At 42.0% G+C, this 19,582-nt stretch overlaps 2 protein-coding genes across 23 annotated transcripts in view; both read left to right on the top strand.

Moving 5' to 3' along the window:
• Positions 1 to 4,542, top strand: part of LOC110520155 (muscleblind-like protein 2a) — a 37,858-nt gene extending 33,316 nt beyond the window's left edge. For 12 of the 22 annotated variants that reach the window (XM_021597261.2, XM_021597275.2, XM_021597271.2 and 9 more), the window contains one exon: positions 1,313 to 4,542. In XM_021597261.2, coding sequence (XP_021452936.1) covers positions 1,313 to 1,437 — 125 coding nt within the window. In that variant the 3' untranslated portion in view covers positions 1,438 to 4,542. Of the gene's footprint in view, positions 1 to 100; positions 196 to 1,312 lie in introns of all 22 variants that reach the window. The other 10 variants (XM_021597262.2, XM_021597276.2, XM_021597269.2 and 7 more) reach the window with 1 other exon arrangement.
• Positions 4,543 to 6,011: 1,469 nt separating this feature from the next.
• LOC110520154 (ras-related protein Rap-2a) lies at positions 6,012 to 19,156 on the top strand. Its single transcript, XM_021597258.2, has 2 exons — positions 6,012 to 7,078; positions 17,433 to 19,156. Exons 1-2 carry the CDS (start codon positions 6,765 to 6,767, stop codon positions 17,668 to 17,670), a joined length of 552 nt encoding a protein of 183 aa, XP_021452933.1. The 5' UTR covers positions 6,012 to 6,764; the 3' UTR covers positions 17,671 to 19,156.
• The last annotated feature ends 426 nt before the right edge of the window (positions 19,157 to 19,582 follow it).

Below are 19,582 nucleotides of genomic sequence, written 5' to 3'. Positions count from 1 at the left end.
GCAAAAAAATATATAGACAAAAAAAAAAAAAACGTTGCTATGGTTACCATAATGCTCCACCTACCTGTTCATTGCTTCCATGGTTCCCTTCCTGAAAAAGTACCCATGATGTACAGTGCTACGCCTGCTACTGTCTCTGCAGCAACTACTCCTGCCACAAGTGTCCCCTACGCAGCAACAGCACCAGCCAATCAGGTTTGCTCCTTTTAAAGCTTTCTTTCATGAATCCCTGAGCTCTAAATAAGTGCTCGTCATGGCAGCAGGAGACAGTTGTCATCATAGCATATTTCTCTCCTGCCTGTTGCCTTCATTAGCAAGCTTAACTATCATTATTGTAGATGCTGTATTAAATATAGTAATGACAGAAAGCACTTATTTAGAGATCCCCCATCTGCAAATAGTAGTTGTGTTGTGTTGCATAATTTCCTTCATTGTTTTTTGCATGTTTTTGCTTTATTTAGTTTCAAGTGCCCCTAATTTAATTCAGGCGTTACTATAATTCTGTCAAGCAAGGGAAAGAAGAAAACTAAATATATTGATTTGAAGCAGCCTAAATTAGCACCTCAGACTAAAGAGATCAACTGAATGAATGAAAGACCAATGAAGCTCATACATGGCTGTTATTATCACAGGAAGGTCATACTGTATGTCTTTATGGATGTGTGTGATTTTGTGACAGCTCTGTGCCTGTGACTGCCCTCTGTTGCCCCTTTTAGACTCTTCTACCTGGGGGGCAGGTCAGGTGATGTGCTTCTTTCTTTCCAGCAGGAGAGGAGGGGGCTGTGGTTTGGGTCGGGAGAACACAAAAACATACTTGCCGACCACCAGCCTTCTCCTGCAGCTTATTCTGCTTGATTTATTTGTCTTTTATTTCTCCCAGGTATTAACATGGAATGCATATTTCACTTTGTTTTTGTCATTGAGATTTGCAGCCTTTTAGCTTTTTGCAATAACTTTGGTATGTAGACCACTGCCTCGGCTCTGAATCTTATCTGAAAGGTTCCTAACATCAACCAAATTCTCTTTGTTTTACATGTGGGATTCAAATGTATTTTTACTAGTTTCTTTGTTTCTTCAGCATTATATGATTATACTGGTCACAGTTTTGCTACTGTTCTACTTCTGCAAATAAGAACCCTTATTCTTTAATCATTTACCGCCATGACTCTTCAACAACACTATATTGTATTGTGTTTGTCATCCAAGAATGTACTGGCACTGTTGCTTGGACCTAAGGGCAATCGGTCATGTTCATTGTGAATGCCACCATTGAGTAACATGATGTCTTTCTCAATCTCTGCTTCTAAAACAGATCATCCTCAAGTAACCTACAAGAAAGGAACAGAGTGTCAAGACGCTCCCCTTAGAGGCCCTAAACAGCCCTTCTGTAAATACTACTTTTGCTCCACACGAGAACTACAGCAACCTGCATGCTGAGAAGAAGATTACTGAGGAAATTTAGAACATTGAGCTATGTTAAAATATACAAATTATATACCTGTATTGCTAGGACTAATATCATTACTGATATGTAAATTACTGATTTATTATATGTATACACACATGATTGGAGATTGTGAAGATTTAATCGTAAAGGTATTCAACAATGACTTTTATTTCCTTTTTAATGTTTTGTTAAAAGTGCACAACACTCATCTAATTCAAATGTAATTTTTTTAGCAGAAAATGATTGTGCATCTAAGTGCTTGATTGCTTGTATTTAAAACAAAGACCATTGGAAAGCGCTCTTGTTTATACACCGTATACAAATTGCATTTGGCTTGTGAGTGTCCTTCTTGCTCTTGTAAAGGACGAATGTGACAGAGGATAGCATGTTGTTGTTTACCTTGTGGTTATTCTCTGAGTACAGGATCACTGCTCCCCCTCCTGGTGTGCCTTGGCCTCTCTACGGAGGAATAACCAACTGAGTGAGCCTCAGCAAACCCAATGTTAATAGCAGAAAATGAATTAATGTACCTTACGGCAATGATATAATCAGCCACTAATTCCAGAAATGAGAACGGAATCTAGCTACCACGGTTTCCAAGTGTCTGTCTGTGGTGCACTGTTTTCTCTATGTCTCTTCGTTCAAGGTTTTAGTTGAGCCTCGTCTTGGCATCCATCAAATAAACACCATATACCAGATGTAGTGCCAATGACCTAGCAGAGTGATGGGTGGGCTGAAAATAAGCCACCTTAGAGGAACTGAAAAGCTGAGTGAGTGTCTGCCAAGCTGTCACAGACATGTGAGGGGTTAGGTGGTCATAGTGCAGAGGCCACAGACATTAAAGAGGGAGCAGAATGATAAGACTTGAAAAGGAAAGACGTGGTGATCCTTTGTTAAAAAGGCTGACATACACGTGCAAGGAAACCTTGCGGTGACTCGAGGTCACTTATTAATCCTGTCTTATTTGAACTGTAGAAGTGCCTAAAGTAATGTACATAACAAGCATCTTGAAAAGGCTCTGTGTGAGAAATATTCAACTTTTGAGTAGAAAACCCTGCAGTTTCTCAACGTACTCCACGGCCTCGATAAATACAATGAACAACTGTTTGTGTGAGGTGAATTCAGTGCATTGGTAGTCTTTGTACACTGGGTTAGTTTTAGTGCTTTAACCTTTCATTTACTTTCAAGTTTCAATATCTGGCAGATCGGAACATGGCTGCTTTGGCATGAAGTTCAGTGATTGTTCATTGTGTAAAATGGTTTAGCTTAATTCTTAATGAGTTGAAAATAGTTTGCAACTAAAAAGTGATTGGAGAAGAGTTTGGAGAACCGGATATGTGTTGTGGTTCTATGTTGGTAACTCATTTGTCTTTATATACAACCGTCTTTACAACCATATCCTCGTGTTTAATGCGTTGTTATCATAGTCTGTCTAGCGTCTTTCGAGTAGAATGTATCACAGTAAATGTTTTAGTAGTAGGACGTAGTCACATAACTAATCACATTGTGCAATGAAACTCATATAACTCTACATGTGTTTTTGTCAAAGCTTCATTGTATATACAAACTGCACTTACAAACACAGACAGATTTACCCACCAATGCACCTGTGCAAAGTCTACACCAGTTATTTACAGTAGGATATAAAAGGCAAAACTAAGCTAGAAACATGGAACTATTTACAATGATCAACATGTAACTTTATTTTACCTTTTGCTTAACCTTTTATGTTTTATTTGCTCTTGAAAATAACCGTTAAAAACTTCACACAGGTGCAAACTAAATCTTTCCCACAGTCTTTCATTCTCCCTTTTCATTTTCTGTGTGAGTGAAATCAGTATGCGTAAAGAATCTCATCAGTTTCGTGATATTGTCATGGTGTTTGATCAACTCAGACAATCCACAGAAAACTAAAATGACCCATGTTCCTACCATCTTTGTCCTATTTCATTACTTTTCATTTTCTTTTCAGAAAAGTTCATTTTTATGTTCTGTTTGATGGAAATATATGGAATTTACTTATTTGTTTAACATTAGTTATAGAACAATGTTGTATTCTATTTTAAAATGAATGTAACTTATTAAGCTGAGTTTTGCTCTGCTGGCGGTTATTCAAATGACCTGTCCTGTCACGTTAGCCTATGAAAAGCCGTCTGTGACCAGGGATGGAATGTTGGAGCTACCAATGGCAAGCTTCCACATCTCATCCTTGTCACTGCCTTGTCACCTATACAGGACAACACACTGCAGTACGAGCAAGGCTGTAGAATTGCTTTTATTATGTATAAAAACAGTTTATTGTATAGGTCACAGTCTACCAAAAAAAATTAACATTTAAGTAAATTTACTTTTCATTGTAGTACGGTATAATTTCATAACTATATTAATTTGTCTCTGTGGCAACCTAAAGTTGCAATGACGGAAGCTATGTATTTTTGTAAATTATGTAATTGTTACGTTTTCTAGAGCACTGTAACACACTAGATTGTATTGCCAGAATCTGAACATTTCCTATTTTATGGCAAAATTATATACGACAATATTTTCAGTATCATAATGCCTTTGTATTACAGTAGTATATTCCTTTTGCATTTGACAGCCTACCCATGACACTTAAATGTCCCTAAATACATGCTCTAATCTATTCTACCAAAAATGAGCTCTCTAAAGTCCTCTTACAAAGCATCCCTAGACTCATAAAGGCAAGGGGAAACTCAAAAAGATGTGTTTTGATGGTTGTTCAGCTGTTTAGAATTGCACTTTGTTCCCAGAATAAAGTTATTTTTACACTGCAGAAAAAGTATGTTAAACATGTAGTCATGGGTATGGCTAGTCTGGCAGTGATACTCTTAAATTATTTCAATTGTTCACTGAAGGCGTCTTTCACAACAACAAAAAATGCTCTTTGAAAACGGATGTTAATTTTAATGGTAATTTCAACTCAAGTTCTGCTAAATGTTTCCAATGTTATTATAGCTAGATACAGCTGTACCTGAAAGTTAGTTGAGATTTTAGACCACCCAATCAAAAGAGTTGAACAGTCAGAATGTGTTCACTTTTACTGACCCAATGGTAACATGATTCCTACCCACTGGGCACAGACTTCAATTGAACGTATATTCCATGTTGGTTCAACGTCATTTTGTTGAAATTACGTGGAAACAACGTTGATTTAACCAGTGTGTGCCCTGTGGGTAAGCACTTTCTGAACAGTTGGTAAACTGAGCAGACAAACTTATTAGTGAACGTTGCCTTACCTTTGATGTATTGTTCTTAAGTTGTTATGTGTTAGGGTTCATTAAATATAAGGATTGTATTTAGTCTATTGCAATTAGTGAAATATGCTGTTTTAATTCTCACTACAGACATTTTCATTTTGAGGCCAAAATGGTAGATTGTAAAGAGTGCAGTCAAACACTTTACTGAGAAAAGCTTGATGATGAGAAAACTGGCGGGTGCCATTCTAAATGGCTGTGGTACAGTTACTGCAGAGTTGTGTTTAAACTGCTGTGCCAGTGCCACATATGGTTCCATCGGTAATGCCGTACTCTTTAACAGAGGGGAAAAGTACAAACCCTTACTCATTTTGAATCTGTTCATGTGGCAATTTTTTTATGTTTTATTTGTGCATAATTATGTGCTCTTTTATGATATATATATATATATATATATATATATATATATATATATATATATATATATATATATATATATATATATATATATATACAGTAGTTTTGTTTTGTGTAAAATCTAATGTAAAAAAAATTTAAAAAATAAAAGTTTAAGTAAATGCCAAGTTTGTGATGCCTTTGTTTTGGTGATTCACATAGGAAATAATAAGCCATTTTATTCGGTGTCTTTATATATGCAGAGGACATGATTTCAAAGGCCTACATAATAAAAGTGCACCATCTCAGGAATGCAATGCACATGTTAGTTTTAGTCTTATCCCATTCTCTGGAAATATCATGAATTATTGGATATTTTGTTATGAATATGGTAAATTGTTGCAAAAAAATGTACGCTAAATTGTTGCAATTTTTATTGAATAGTCTGTTTATGCACATCTGCATCTGATAACACAAGCAGATATTGCAAAGACATTGACTCATACACATCGTTGTGTCTAGTTATGTATAGGCCTATACCGTCTAGTCCAATAAGTTATTTTGCTAGAAGAGGTTCCTCTGATCGCACATTGTGTTGCTGTTTGTTTAAATGACAGTTTATAAGTAGTCTGGGTACCAGTCTTCAACTAATATACCACTCCTTGCCACTCCTATCATTTGCCAAAGAGAGGCGTGGAATCTAATAGCTAACCAGAGAAGGCAACCAGGCTAGTTTATAATCTGCTTTTATACTCACTCTCCTTATGCAAGTGATGCTGCTACACTGCTGGCAGCGTTACCATAGCAACAGCATCTGCGCGCACTTTCCTCCTCTTGGATACACATCCTCAAGCTGCTTCTGTGATTGGGTGAGCGCTCAGAGGATGTCACTTCGGTTACCGAATGATGGGAAATTTTGCACATGAACGGAAATCCAACCCTTTATTTTACTGGCTGTTTCCGTGTGGCATTCAGATAGTCATGAGTGAGGTTAACAGCAAATATTGGTAGCCATTGGACTCCTTGCACATCTGTCTGGTGGGAAAGACCCGTCTCATTTTCGTTGGTACGGAAGCCGAGAGGGGACCGGTTGATTACACGGCGGCGGTGGGTCTCCACCCGAGAGTATGGCGGTCAGGATTGTATTCGTGAACGCATAAGAAACGGGGAGATGAAAGAGATGGTGAAAAAGCAAGGAAACTTATATTAATAGGCTTAACTCTTAAATTTGTATTTATTTATTTATCAACATTTATTGAGATAAAACGCGCAAGTCTTGCAGAAACCATCAGGAACCGTCCTGTTTTTCTCCAATGTCTTCGCTGGAGCAAGTTTTGTTTTTTTGTGATGCATAGAATGGTGAGCTAAGCAGATGAAAAACCACACGTTTCACATTGTCCAGCGTTTTGATACCTTTTAATGCACATTTTAAAAAATTGCAGTCGTTTCGATGCGCATAGCCTAGTAATCAATGTCTGGTGTGCCTGTGGGAATTTCTACAATGAAATCCATCTTCGGGCAGCGAGTCTTTGTGCTCAGCTTTTTATTTGCCATTGCTGAGCGGTGGTAAGCAAGGCTGTATTTTTTATATCCGTTCAAAATGGGACACGAATGAATGCCATTTGCACGGATATATTTTATTCTATGTCGCGCGGAGAGTGATAGCTTTCGACAATCTCTTGAAATCATCAAATAACAAGGGAGCAATGCGCGAGTACAAAGTGGTGGTCCTCGGCAGCGGTGGGGTCGGGAAATCCGCCCTCACTGTTCAGTTTGTGACCGGGACGTTTATTGAGAAGTACGACCCGACCATAGAAGATTTTTACCGCAAAGAAATCGAGGTGGATTCCTCACCCTCTGTTCTGGAGATTCTTGACACTGCTGGTACCGAACAGTTCGCATCCATGCGGGACCTTTACATAAAAAATGGCCAAGGCTTCATACTGGTCTACAGTCTTGTCAACCAGCAGAGCTTCCAAGACATCAAACCCATGAGGGACCAGATCATCAGAGTGAAAAGGTGAGTGATTTTGGATCAAATCCGTGTATTATGGAAGGCCTACAGAAGGCCTATGTCAGAACTGCAACGTCTCATTGTAAACATGCATAGACGTGGATGATAATTCCTGCTTGCATTTTCCCACGAGCACATCTAATCTGACTCCTATCATATACCCCATTGATAGAAAACATAATTGATCTATGTAATGGTAGGCCTACTACACAATCTATGAAGAAGCACCTTTGTGCAGAATCTACACTCACATAACACTCATTTTGAGGATGTGTCCAGTGGTGATACACAACACACAGGCATAGTGCCTACTTTAGCCTATTCAAGCATTCTGACCCTGCATAGGCCTACTACTGCTAAATCCAACCAAGTGCTCCTGTATCATCCAACACTAGCCGATATCCATCTCTCTAAAGGCAATGCAACTGGGTTCTTCAAACAATATAAATGATATATTCAGCGTTGTCTTTACGGCATGCCTGTGTCTTATTCAGCATGATAGGAGACATATGGTTGGTTGGTCATCTGCTATTTTTGCCTGTAGCTCTACAGCCATTTTAGTTTCAAGGCCATGGTGCTATTTCTCCTCAGTTAGACTCTACTGTACTACTGTACCACATCAGGCCTTGTCCATCAGTAGATGTGAGACCAGCTTTCCCCTGCACTTTATTACAGTGGAGAGATAGTGTCTATCTGTCTGGCTACCTTGGATGCAGCTCTGCTCTGTGTGTTTGATGGGCTGTCCACAAGACTGTATGCTGGCTGAGCTTAGATGCTGCAACCCCAGTGAAACAGACAGCTGGAATACCCAGGATTCACAGCTCCAATGACTCTGCGGAGAGAAACAAAGGCCTGATTCTAATAGACAGACAATCCCTCAAAATACAGCTAAAGCAAGGGGGGCTGGCAGGAGTTGCTACATTTGGAGGAGCACACTGAGAAGTCGGTCTCCGAAGAGAGGAAGTGATGTTTTTAATTGGAAACATGCAATCTGTTTGGAAAGGAAGAAAAAAACAGAACTAACAGGAATCATACGTATGATAAGCACTGTTATTATAGGGATGCTCCAGACATGAGGTCATCTTTAGTGGCCGCATCTCTCATTGTCCCAGCATTGTCCTAACATGTTTAGAATCAAGTTACAACAATGTGACATGCTATCCAGACAACTCGGTTATCCCTTAGCATACCAAAGTAATTCATATAGGTCGAGTGTGCAGTGGCCTAATTTGTGGCAGACTTAAAAAGTGACAACATGAATGAGTCATTCACACTCAAGACCTGGTGACCTGGTTAAGACCCCACACTCCGCCTTTTAAATGCTATATTATCGTCAAACCTTGGCTACATTCACATGTTTGTGACTCCCTCTTCTAGAGTTGATGTGAAGTGGGACTCCACTATACACTGAGCTGTGACAGTGTGGGTTCATCACTCATTGGAGGTGTCAGTGTATCTGCCTGGGTGAATGGAGGAAGTCTGATGAGCCACAAAGAGACAAGGCTCTCTGCTCACTGAGAAACCTCACAATGGAGCAATAGATTAACAACACAAAACTACCAAATTACTCCTCAACTTTTCAGTTGGATCCTCCCATTGACATGTTACACAGCGCCATCCATCGCTCCGTATGAACATGGCCTCTCAAGTGATCTGACTTCGAATAAGTAGAAATCTCTGTAGCTGAAATTGCATTCTCTCTAATATTTACTATTGTCATTGCCATTACCAATTCAGTTCTTCTTCTTCCTGGCCATCTTACCAATTCACAAGTTCCTTTTCCTGGCTATCTTACCAATTCACAAGTTCCTTTTCCTGGCTATCTTGGTGTGTGTTTGTTTCAATAAATTCACGATCGCTTGGAGTTTGGATTGCATTTAAAGCCATTCAAATAAATGTACGACTCCAGATGAAATAATGAGGTCAGCATGTGTTTCCCCCATAAAAATGTGAGTACAGGGAGAGGTATGTGAGGGAATCTGGAGGGGGGGGAGCGATGCTGCCTAGCTGGCGGGGCGTCATCCCCTAGTGTGTGTGTGCACCAGGTGTGGGCCAGCTGTGGTGTGTGGAATCAGACACACACCCAGGGACTGCCTCCTCTCTCCTCAAGTCTGGTGTCAACTCCCTAAAGGCGTCAGCATGCGAACGAGTGTTCTCGCAATACTCCCTTAAAAGACCTTCGCTTGAAAAACAAGACAAAAGCGGTACTGTTTTGTCCGTTTTGAGACGCCGTAGCCAGTATACACTTCCTCAAAACAGTCCGAATTAACCTAAGATAACTGAAGAAATCTGTCGTTCATTTTGACGTTTTTCCCGAGGAGAATTTTACTTCTAAGATGTTTGGTGCAGTATTTCTCAATATTTTATTTTTGCATGAAAACAGGTCGTCTCTCGTTGAACGACAACAAAGACTTTATTGAAGAATCCCTACTGTTGACCAATCTTCGACGAAGGGGCGTAGACTTCGGCTTGTATCCAGAAATAATGCTGTGTGCCCGAACAGCCCGAAAAAAAAACCCTACCCGAAGTCCAAAACGAACAAAAACGTCACAAAATGTCCTAATAACATTATGAACGACCTCTTCCGAACTGTTTTGGCTGGGGAGCATGCGGATGCCTTTAGACACCCATGTTACCTATTCTACTGTCAGACTATCCAATACCTCATCACAGCCCCACAGGAACAAAGGCAATGCACGTTTATGGCGACATGTACAATAAATCACGATAAACACTTTGCATGATAGTTTCCCCTATACAGTGTGTAATCACGCTGTAATTACACATTTATCAACATGTGATGACTTTGTAATTACATTGCATTTCTTCTTGTGTAACAAAAACCTCTGTTCTCCATTACTAAGCAACAACAACACGCAAATAAAAGGTTGTTACTGGGTATTTGCAATGTTATTACACAGGTTTAACAACAGTAAAGGGAAGCGAGCACACATGTACAGTATTGCAATTTCTACTTTAACGATCGTACTATGGAGTTACGGTTGATGGGCTAGTGCGATGTCCTCCAGTCCTACCTCTGAGATTGTGGGGACCCAGTGGTGACTAAATCTCTCCCATCCCAAACAGTTTGAAGAGAAGAGCATGGGAACCATGTTCTCTAAAGTTGAACACTGTGTTTATAGTTAATGTGGGTAGTGTAGTGGTTCAGTTGGAGTGCTGGGGAGTCTAGACCAGACCGTGGCCATGGCCAACTCTTCCCATGGCTTCCTCTGACGATATCTATCTGCAGGTATGACGGCACCACTAAAAAGAAGAACACCGTATCCACAGATGGTGTTGACTGTCCACTCTTTGTTTAGGGTTCAAAAAAACATGCTCCCTTCACTTGGGTAAATGCTTACAAGCTTACAATCTACTGGTGGTTTACACTAGAGCTGTCTACACTTACATTCAGGTCCAAGCAGTAAACCAGGAAATGTACCATCATTTTGTAAAGGAAGATAATGCTGTCAAAGAGTCTAGTTGAATGATTTAGAGCAGTCAGTCAGTTGTTTTACTGAAGAGTAAAACAATGTTTAAGACTGTATTAATAAGAGTGGAGAATATATTAAAATATGTTTTATGGCACTGCTAAATGTCACTACACCCTCCCAACCTGCAGAGGGGTGAAAGTGGAATGGGGCTCTGGCGCATAGCCCAGCCAGCAGTCTTGACTTCTCCTCAGGACCCCCATGGCCAAGGAGGCCCAATGCCCAATGTCTCTCCTCCAGGGCTCCACGCTGCCCTGTGGATTATGCAGCTGTCACTGCTGTTCACTTAGACTCTCCTGTCCTCGTTACTGTCTCACACAGGAGCCGTCCCGGCGCCCGCCCAAGTCAGAGGCGCTGGTGTGTGTCGCGCCTGTCCCGAGACCTGTCAGGGCGCATCAGTGTCTTCCACCTGTCAGTGGCATAGGGCGGCAGTAACAGAGGCCACTGGGGCAAATTATTAGTTCCACTCGCTCCCTGCTCCCCCATGACAGCCGGGGGGCTCATCACCTTGCTTCAGCAACAGTTAGCCATGCACAGGTGATGCTGACTGATGTGCCAGTGCACCCAGAAATGATGAAGAGCATGGCAAGGGAGGAGGAACGGGGATGATTTACCTACTGGGTGACATTGTTTTTTATTTTTATTTTTATTTATTTATCCGTTATTTTACCAGGTAAGTTGACTGAGAACACGTTCTCATTTGCAGCAATGACCCGGGGAATAGTTACAGGGGAGAGGAGGGGGATGAATGAGCCAATTGTAAACTGGGGATTATTAGGTGACCGTGATGGTTTGAGGGCCATCATCTTTTTAGCCTATGTTATGGTCACAGGGTCAGAATGAGACTATCACAGAGGGTTATGTAGTTCGCACAGTATTTTCATGGTGGAAGGCGGGACTTATCCTATGTTGCAGTGATCTAGTACTGCAGAACATACCAATCAGGTCAACCTTAAAGGAGTTTGCCATGTGCCGAATGTCGAGTGGTTAAAATTACCTGGGGATATGGTTGTCCAATAATGTCCTAATTAGGCTTTGGCGGTATCCAGATTGTCATACCTTCATACCGACCGTGTGCCATACCGGGATGTTCGGTAATACCGGCACTGAACACAAGGGGCGCTATTTTCAAACCCCTCTGAGCCTTTGTAATCTGATGATTAGCAATGCTAACAAGAACATGTAAAATCCCAAAGAGAATGCTAACTAGATGATAACGAGCAAATTGCAATTTTTTTTATACATTCTCTGACCGAAACTATTTGCAGGACAGACATCCCAGCTCATAAAGGTATACAAGTAACAACAAAAATACTACTCAAAGTTTGCTACACACACAGAACAAAAATTAAACATTAAGGCTCTTGATCCAGGAGGGAATTCTCTGCTGTTACCGCCAAGCGAAGTGTGATTTTGGAAGAAGCTAACCACTTAGCTAGATAGCTAACTAGCTACTAAATTAGCAAACCCGAACGCACAATTGCAGAGCATTTAGCACATTCTAGACTGATAACTTAATAGTTATATAAGATCTAGCTGGCAAACATTTAGTTGTGACTTCCATACTGTAACTAGATCACCTGGAGCATGCTGGACAACAGTGAGTGATTTACGAGGCTGCGATCTCTCGTTGTTGTGTGCTTGTGAGCAAACACCACGCGACTGGGTACCACTAGTAAGTGCTATAATGAAAAATGATGTGCCAGGTAAAGTGAAAGATGCGATCTTCTGTATCTCTTAACACATTGCACAAGTTGACTGCAGGTGTTTACTTAAAAAAGTAGCGGGAAAGAAAAGGAAATAGTGTCCTTCGGTATTGATGGTATTGAAAAAAACATCCCGTGGCTATTTTAAAATACCCCGGTATATGGTATATACGCTATACGACCCAAGCCTAGTCCTAATTTCTCCTTGCACAGCATTCGGGTGAATTACTTTGGTCTTTATCTTTATGTTATTGTCAAAGCCCTTGCTCAAAGTCACAGACTAACATGCCATGAATTCTGTCCTGCAGGCTGCATATTTCTATAACACCCGTGTGATTAGATGGGGGACTATCCTATTTGATAGAAAGTGAACTTGTCAAAAACCCACAGATGCATCATTTTCATGTGAATTTCAATAGCAATGTTCCCCCTGTCAAGACCCCCCCCCCCCCCCCCCCCCCACATATTTGTTTCACCCAGATCAAGTGCAGCAGGGCCTTTTATAAATACTTACGCAGGGGACTCTTACTTTGTCTATTTGTCTAAGCCTGGCTTGAGCATCATCAAGCAGAGCTACTCAGAGCATAAAGGGCAAGGCGATCGAAAATAATGCCAGTCTGCATTGGCAGCCAGGCAGTGTGTAGCAGAGTGACAATATACATAATTGCACTGTTGTTAAGAGTGACATTAATGTTTGATGCTGAAGCTGTTATTGTTGATTACGACTGAGGGGGAGAGAAAAGAACATGCGATGACTAGAGCAACAGAGAAGCAAGCAGCCTCAAGCACACATTTCTTCTTTCTGTTGTTTTAAGCTTACATTTCGGCGTATCCTGAAAATAAGTGATAGAGCCGGGACGAGGACGTGTTACCAAATATAAAGTCATGTGTTTGCTGCGTTTAATACGTTTTATTGGTGACAATTTCCAATTACAGACGGTTATCCTGCCACTGTTTGTGGTAAACCGGTGATAGTAGATATAGGATGCAGGCAGTCTTCATGTGCGTGTCCATCGGATCCATCCCATGGAGAGCTGAAGAGAGCTTCATTCACTTTCATTATGATGTACATGGGCTCATGCTCCATAGCGTGAGCCACTGTAATCTTCATGTAGACCCAGAGGTCAGGGAAGAGAGGGTGAAACTGACTGACTGTGTCACTCCGAGCCCCAGTTTCTATTTATAAAACCCATAAATTAGCCCAATCTAATCTTAGCTACTGTACTTCTCCTCTCCCCTCTCTTCAGCCAGCATGGGGGGGGGGTGGAAACACATTTCAGATTAAACACAGTCAGTGTTCATTTCAGATTTCGTGATGATATTTCATATAATTTGTAGGATTGTTTGGTTAATTTCTTCGCCCTCTTCCTCCAGGAAGAGGAACAAGCTCATTCATCAGACCATGGCCGAATGTTTGAGGGGGGCCTAATGTGGGTGTATTTTTGTCCTCTGAAGAAAAGCACCAAATCACCCATAAAACTGCAGTCTGCAGACAGGGGCATAAGTAATAATATCTAATATCTCCAATCTAGCAATGACAATAATGCATGTCTCGCATTTGTCACTCCCTTCATTTCTAACTGGAATATTTTCAGTTTTTGACAAACTCGTCGTGTCATATTCTGAGAATAGTATCAGGAAAGCTTTACAGGAAACGGGAAGGAGTGGATATCCTTTTGCTACCTTGAGACAGTCGGAAGGATCCAAGGAGATTGTTTCAAGGCGCCCAAAGTAATATCTCAGCTGTTGTCTGCTTTTGTCATTTATGAGTCATCCTCCCAAATAGCAGAGGGATCCTTTTGGCACATCCCGACATTAGGGCGATGCAGCCTTTCTGAGATCAGGAGCTGGAGATGTGTTTAAACGTCCTCTCCCTTGGACTGTGGTGGAGCTCATTTATACCCCTGACTCAGCTTTATCCAGCCTCCCGAGTCAGCTCCAGTCAGACCCACCCCTCAGCAGTGTGTGGACTCACTGAGACACAGATACACCGTCAGCCTGAGGTACAGGAGACTCAGGACAGACTCCATCTCACTGTGGAGGGACCTGGATAGACCTCTTTCACCATGTAGGCCAGGCTGGCTGACTGTCTCTCAGGTAGGGCCCGATAAACCCAGCGGCCGGGCCCAGAGACCACCAGGCAGCTCCCACCCTGCTTCCCTGCCTCCCTCAGCTAGCCCAGATCTCTATCAGTGGATGCATCATGCATTATACATAGGGGTGTCTAGGAGAAATGTGCTGGTTGTTTTTGAGGCGAGAGTGTTTCAGCCACATGCATGTAGTCAGACTGACAGACAGACATACAGACAGTGGGAGGGAATGTTGGCATGCTGGGCCGCTGATATGTGTTGATGACTACTGCTCACGACTTCCGAGTGGAGAATGCGTAACCGACGGGCTCAAACCTCAGTTGAAGATAAGCTAAGCTACCCTGGACCTTCTCTGCCCACTCCCATCCTCACTTCCTGCACCTAGCACCAGGCCCAGACTCCGAATGGCCATTGTGCCCAACACCCTTCATGCGAAGTCCCTGTGAGGCTCTGGTATCCGTGGCAGCCGTCCTCACACACCTCCTGAGATTGCAGGTCTCCCCTCTGTTATTACAGCTATTTATAGCCCCTCTCCTCCTTTGGCACCAGATGACAAGTTTTTTTCTTTGTGCTGCCTGCACTCCTCCTGCATGACGGAGTCGGAGTGGCTGTTCTGCTGTGAGATAGTTAGGTAGCCTATCAAGTCTGTTATTTTGTTATTGAATAGAATGGATGGCTGGATATGTTTCCATTTGACTTCTTCTCTCCCGTCACTGCTCTCTTCTCTAGCTCATCATCCGTCATGATCATCTGGGGTTCTTTGGGGTGGTTTTCATGTGGATTTTACAGTGAGTCCCATTGCTGTAGGATTTAATTTTCATTTCAGAGCGCTGAGAAGCAGACAGCTGTGACAATAGCACCGAGGACAGAGGCTGTGTTATAAGCTCTTCAGAGGATCAGAAATCATTTTCCATCAGAGCTCACTGAGTCTTAGAGCCAGGCTCAATCCCTTACCGAAATAGTGCTAATTTTGCTCTTGTCTCAGTGCACACACAGAAGCACACATGCTCACTTACCGCGCACACAGACGCACAAACTTGCTCTAGCATAAACACACACTCCCGTCCCACTTTTATCCATGTTCCATGGGCCGCAGGGTTCCTCATGGGGCATGCCTTCCCATGAATGTGTGGAGAGCAGGTTGTAATTTGAGGTGGCGAGGCAGTAGGCGAACTCGTGACGGCAGCCCCAGGCCTCGGTATGAGCGGGGGCTAGTAGCGACGGCCGTGCGACCACAGCCCTGTTTAAAATAGAAACGGCCACCCATGCAGGGGACCTCCCTAAACGCTATGTCCCATGTGGGTTTTCTCTTTAACGAGTACAGCCACCACAGAGCCTGTCCCGGCCCTCCATTCCACACGCCCACCACTATGATTAGGGCCTCTCAATGAGCGCGGAGAGGGAGTGTATAGTTTGACTGCATATTTTTACTTTCGCCACAAAGATGTGTTCCAAAACAGCACCATTGCTATCAGGGGCCTCCAATGAATTGTTGGAGTCAGGAATGCTATCGATGCCATTTTTTCACAGTCGACAGCTGCTTCAGCTGTTTGAACAACAGACGGACTGTAAGTTTTGGGTTGAAAAGGCTATTGTTTTCCAGCTGTACTGTGAAAGGCTGTGTGGTGGCTAACTAACTGGTAGTCAACTGTCTTGTGCTTCACAGTCACACACAGTAGCTCACAGACCCCTGTTGTCTACTGTTTTATCCCTGTAGTTCTTGGCTTGCCCACAGAATGGGGATGGCAGAGATTAGAGTTCACTCTGGATAATATATTCAGTACCAGATCAAATTGAGCTCCTTATTCTTTGCCAGTTTAAGCTTATTTAGCACTGGAGCCTGCAGACCGTCGCCACCATGAGAAGCTCAGTTTCCTCTACTTAAGAAAGTATTACAGTCATTGATTCTCTCCATCTCTCCAGCCTCCAACACTATGAGTGTCCTTGTGTACCTGTTACCATAGCGATCAAGGACGGGTGTTTTTTCCCCCGTCAAATAGTGTTAAATAATTTAGGAGGCATGAATATTTCATACAGGGAGGCTAACCTTTGATGCTGAAAGGTGTCAAGGAGCATGATTCTCCTGTGATCTGTTTGTGCTCAATAACATGAGAAGAGAGGCATTCTGAGTGGGGTTCATAGCGGGTGTGTGCTGGTTAATATTATCACTAGTGAGGGAGCTCCTAGTTGCAGATAAGAAATAAAAGCGGAGCCTTTATTCTCTGTGACGTGTCCAAAATAGAGATGCCTAATTCCTTGGATGCACCACGCCAATATCAGCAGATCCTCCCGGCAAGTCTCCAATTTACTGAAATGTTGTCAATTAAACAGATTCTTTGGCTTGACCAATAAATGCAGACATTTTGAATCATGTCCATTAAATGTTTGTGGTACTCTTCATTGAGAGTGTTAGTATTATACAACGTTTAAGACTTAAGGTCCTTCATTAAAAATATGATGTAACACTGTCTTTCTGGCCCTTGTGCAAGTAGCCCAGTTCCTCAGTGGGAACACTCAACCAATTTGGAAGAGAGTTTAAAGCTCACTGGATTATTGTCTCTTCCTGCCCCTAAGGGATTGTGGGTGATTTTGCCCACTTCCTGTTGACTGCTGGCCTTGTTAAGTTCTCGAGTTGTCACTGATAGTAATAGGAATAAAGCATGTGGGCAGTATAGATTTCTTCTTCGACAAGCCACCTCTTAGAACTGTGATTGCCAGGCCTTTTAGTTGATATATTTCAGGGAAATGTGCCACACGGATTTAATGTAGTTATTTATGGCTAGCATGATTTATTGACAACATCTTGATGTGCCAATGAAGCTTTCATTCTAGATTGCAATTATGCCTATCAACTGTACATTTAGGAGAGTGCAGAGAGGACGTCAGGTACAGTTAAAACTAGTCAGCTCTTCATGGACGGCAACCCCTAAATCTCAGTTAAACATTTTACCAAATCACATCTCCTCATGTGTGTCATTCCGATCTGCCTTGACAGTCAGCGACTGTCCATATATTCATGTCACAAGATGGTTTCTGATCATTTTCTCCATCTGTTTGTGTGTGTCGTCTGCAGGTACGAGAAAGTCCCAGTGATCCTGGTGGGGAACAAGGTGGACCTGGAGAGTGAGAGGGAGGTGTCGGCCAGCGAGGGCCAGGCTCTGGCAGAGGAGTGGGGCTGCCCCTTTATGGAGACCTCGGCCAAGAGCAAAACCATGGTGGACGAACTGTTCGCCGAGATAGTTCGGCAGATGGACTACGCCGCCCAGCCAGACAAGGATGACCCATGCTGCTCCTCCTGCAATATACAATAGCCCCAGAGCCTAGGGGACGCCAGGGGGACAGGGGAGAGAGGAAGTCTGCATACACCAAGATACTGTACGCTGAGAGGAGGATTATACTCACACCAACAACATGGATGATTAATAAACTCATGGTAGAACTGTGGTGGATTTTAACTCATTGGTGCATAAAATCAGTCATGATGTAATTGATAATAATGATATGTTAATAATTAATAGAATGAAATGAGGAATGCAAAGGATTTGCGCAAGAGAAACTGACAAACCGGACTAAAGAAAAGTGCACTCGCCTTATGTTATCCTGTTTTCTCTGGCGGAGAAAAAAAATATGTCTTGAGTCGTCCGTGCAGAATTACAGGTTTTGTAGTCTTTAAGTTTTCTGGGATCGGCTTCGGTAATGTTTATTTGACATTGTTTTGGTCTTGTTGATATGACCCAGTTTCTCTGAGCACATCAAGCTGGAGCCATCTTTCTCCATTTTAAGTTACCATGACAGCGCAGAGCGGCAGATAGAGGGGAGGAGATAATCCCTCTGATCAACTTGTTTGAAACATTGATGAGTAATTGATTTGCGTACTAAGTTTTCCTGTACAGAGAAAGAGAGGGCCTACCTACCTTCATCCAAGGGGACGTTTTTTGTTGTTGCACATCACTAGGACAGAACCAAAGAGGTGACTTGAACGCGCCTCCATATTTTCCCCTCTAATTTCCTTTTTAGTTGTTTTGAGGAATGGGAAGAAAATGGTGGAAAAGTCAGTGTCATTCTTGAAACAATGTTGTCTTCTCCTTCCTATTTTGTTTTGATAAGTGTAGCAGAGGTGTCTGGTTTCAGGAGGTTCTGACAACAGATTCCTGAATATTGTAACAGTTTCATTCGGATGGGACAAGGAGGACTCCATCTTTCAGTGTTTGAATATCTCAACAGACTCTTGTCTCTAGAAATGGTCTTCTTTTCAGGAATGAAGATGTCATCACTCATCATTCTCTACATTGTATTTTTTTGGTTGGGTATCACAATGAAATGGGATGCGACGTTGTCTCAACATCCCACTCTTTATGTATTCAGAGTATTGAAATTCATAGTAGGCTAATAATAGTGATGATGATGATGATGATGATGAATAACAATTATAATTAACGGTAGTGTAAATATTTTGTATGGAAAGTGCCAGCTCCTAGGAAGACACTGACTCAACACATGTGGAATTGTCAACTGTATGCATGGCTAGTAAATTTAAAAAAGGACTTCATCGTTTGAGATTATAATAGACGATGGAAACGTGCAAACCAAACACATACACGTCTGGGTCTGGACACTGTCTCAACTGTATGTCGTTGTTGCCACGGGGAACCAGACCTTCCCTAGGTTACCATTTTTCATTGTTAATTTTATATTTTTTTATGTGACCATTTACTCTTTCTCCCTCCCTAAATGAATGGTGACACTGTTTCATTAGGCACCCAAACAATAAAAGTGTGTTTAACACAATATATCCAAGCTTGAGTGACACTATTTCTTTATGAATTTATTGGAGGGACATGCATTGTACGCCATTGCCATAATCTCTCTAAATTGTTCTGGGAGAGAGAAATCTATTTGGAAGGAAATCGCTTCTGTTTCTAATCCAATTGGAGTTCTAAATAACACAGTGAACAGGCAGTCATTTTGGGCCCGATTCCGACCCCAGTTAAATGCACATAAATGGAACGTAATTCCCCTTTTATGCACTTTTCTCTCTATGCGTATTCTGACCTTGAACTTAAGCATGAGTATAGTATGCTATTCACCTGCTATTTGTTTCTGGGTGGAGTTTGAATAAATGTTGTGGCAGTGGTGTGTCTACAGACATTCCATATTCTGACCTTGAATTAATTCCCTAATAATTCCACCATCTTTATGCGCAAGGAAACCATGAATAAGGTC

Source organism: Oncorhynchus mykiss, chromosome 3 (genome assembly GCF_013265735.2).
Source record: "Oncorhynchus mykiss isolate Arlee chromosome 3, USDA_OmykA_1.1, whole genome shotgun sequence".
Taxonomy (NCBI): domain Eukaryota; kingdom Metazoa; phylum Chordata; class Actinopteri; order Salmoniformes; family Salmonidae; genus Oncorhynchus; species Oncorhynchus mykiss.
This window is presented reverse-complemented; position numbering and strand designations above follow the sequence as displayed.

Coding starts and splice junctions, on each gene's coding strand:
- LOC110520154 (XM_021597258.2), top strand. CDS start 6,765: ATGCGCGAGTACAAAGTGGTGGTCCTCGGCAGCGGTGGGGTCGGGAAA. Junction 7,079..17,432: donor CAGATCATCAGAGTGAAAAG/GTGAGTGATTTT, acceptor TGTCGTCTGCAG/GTACGAGAAAGTCCCAGTGA.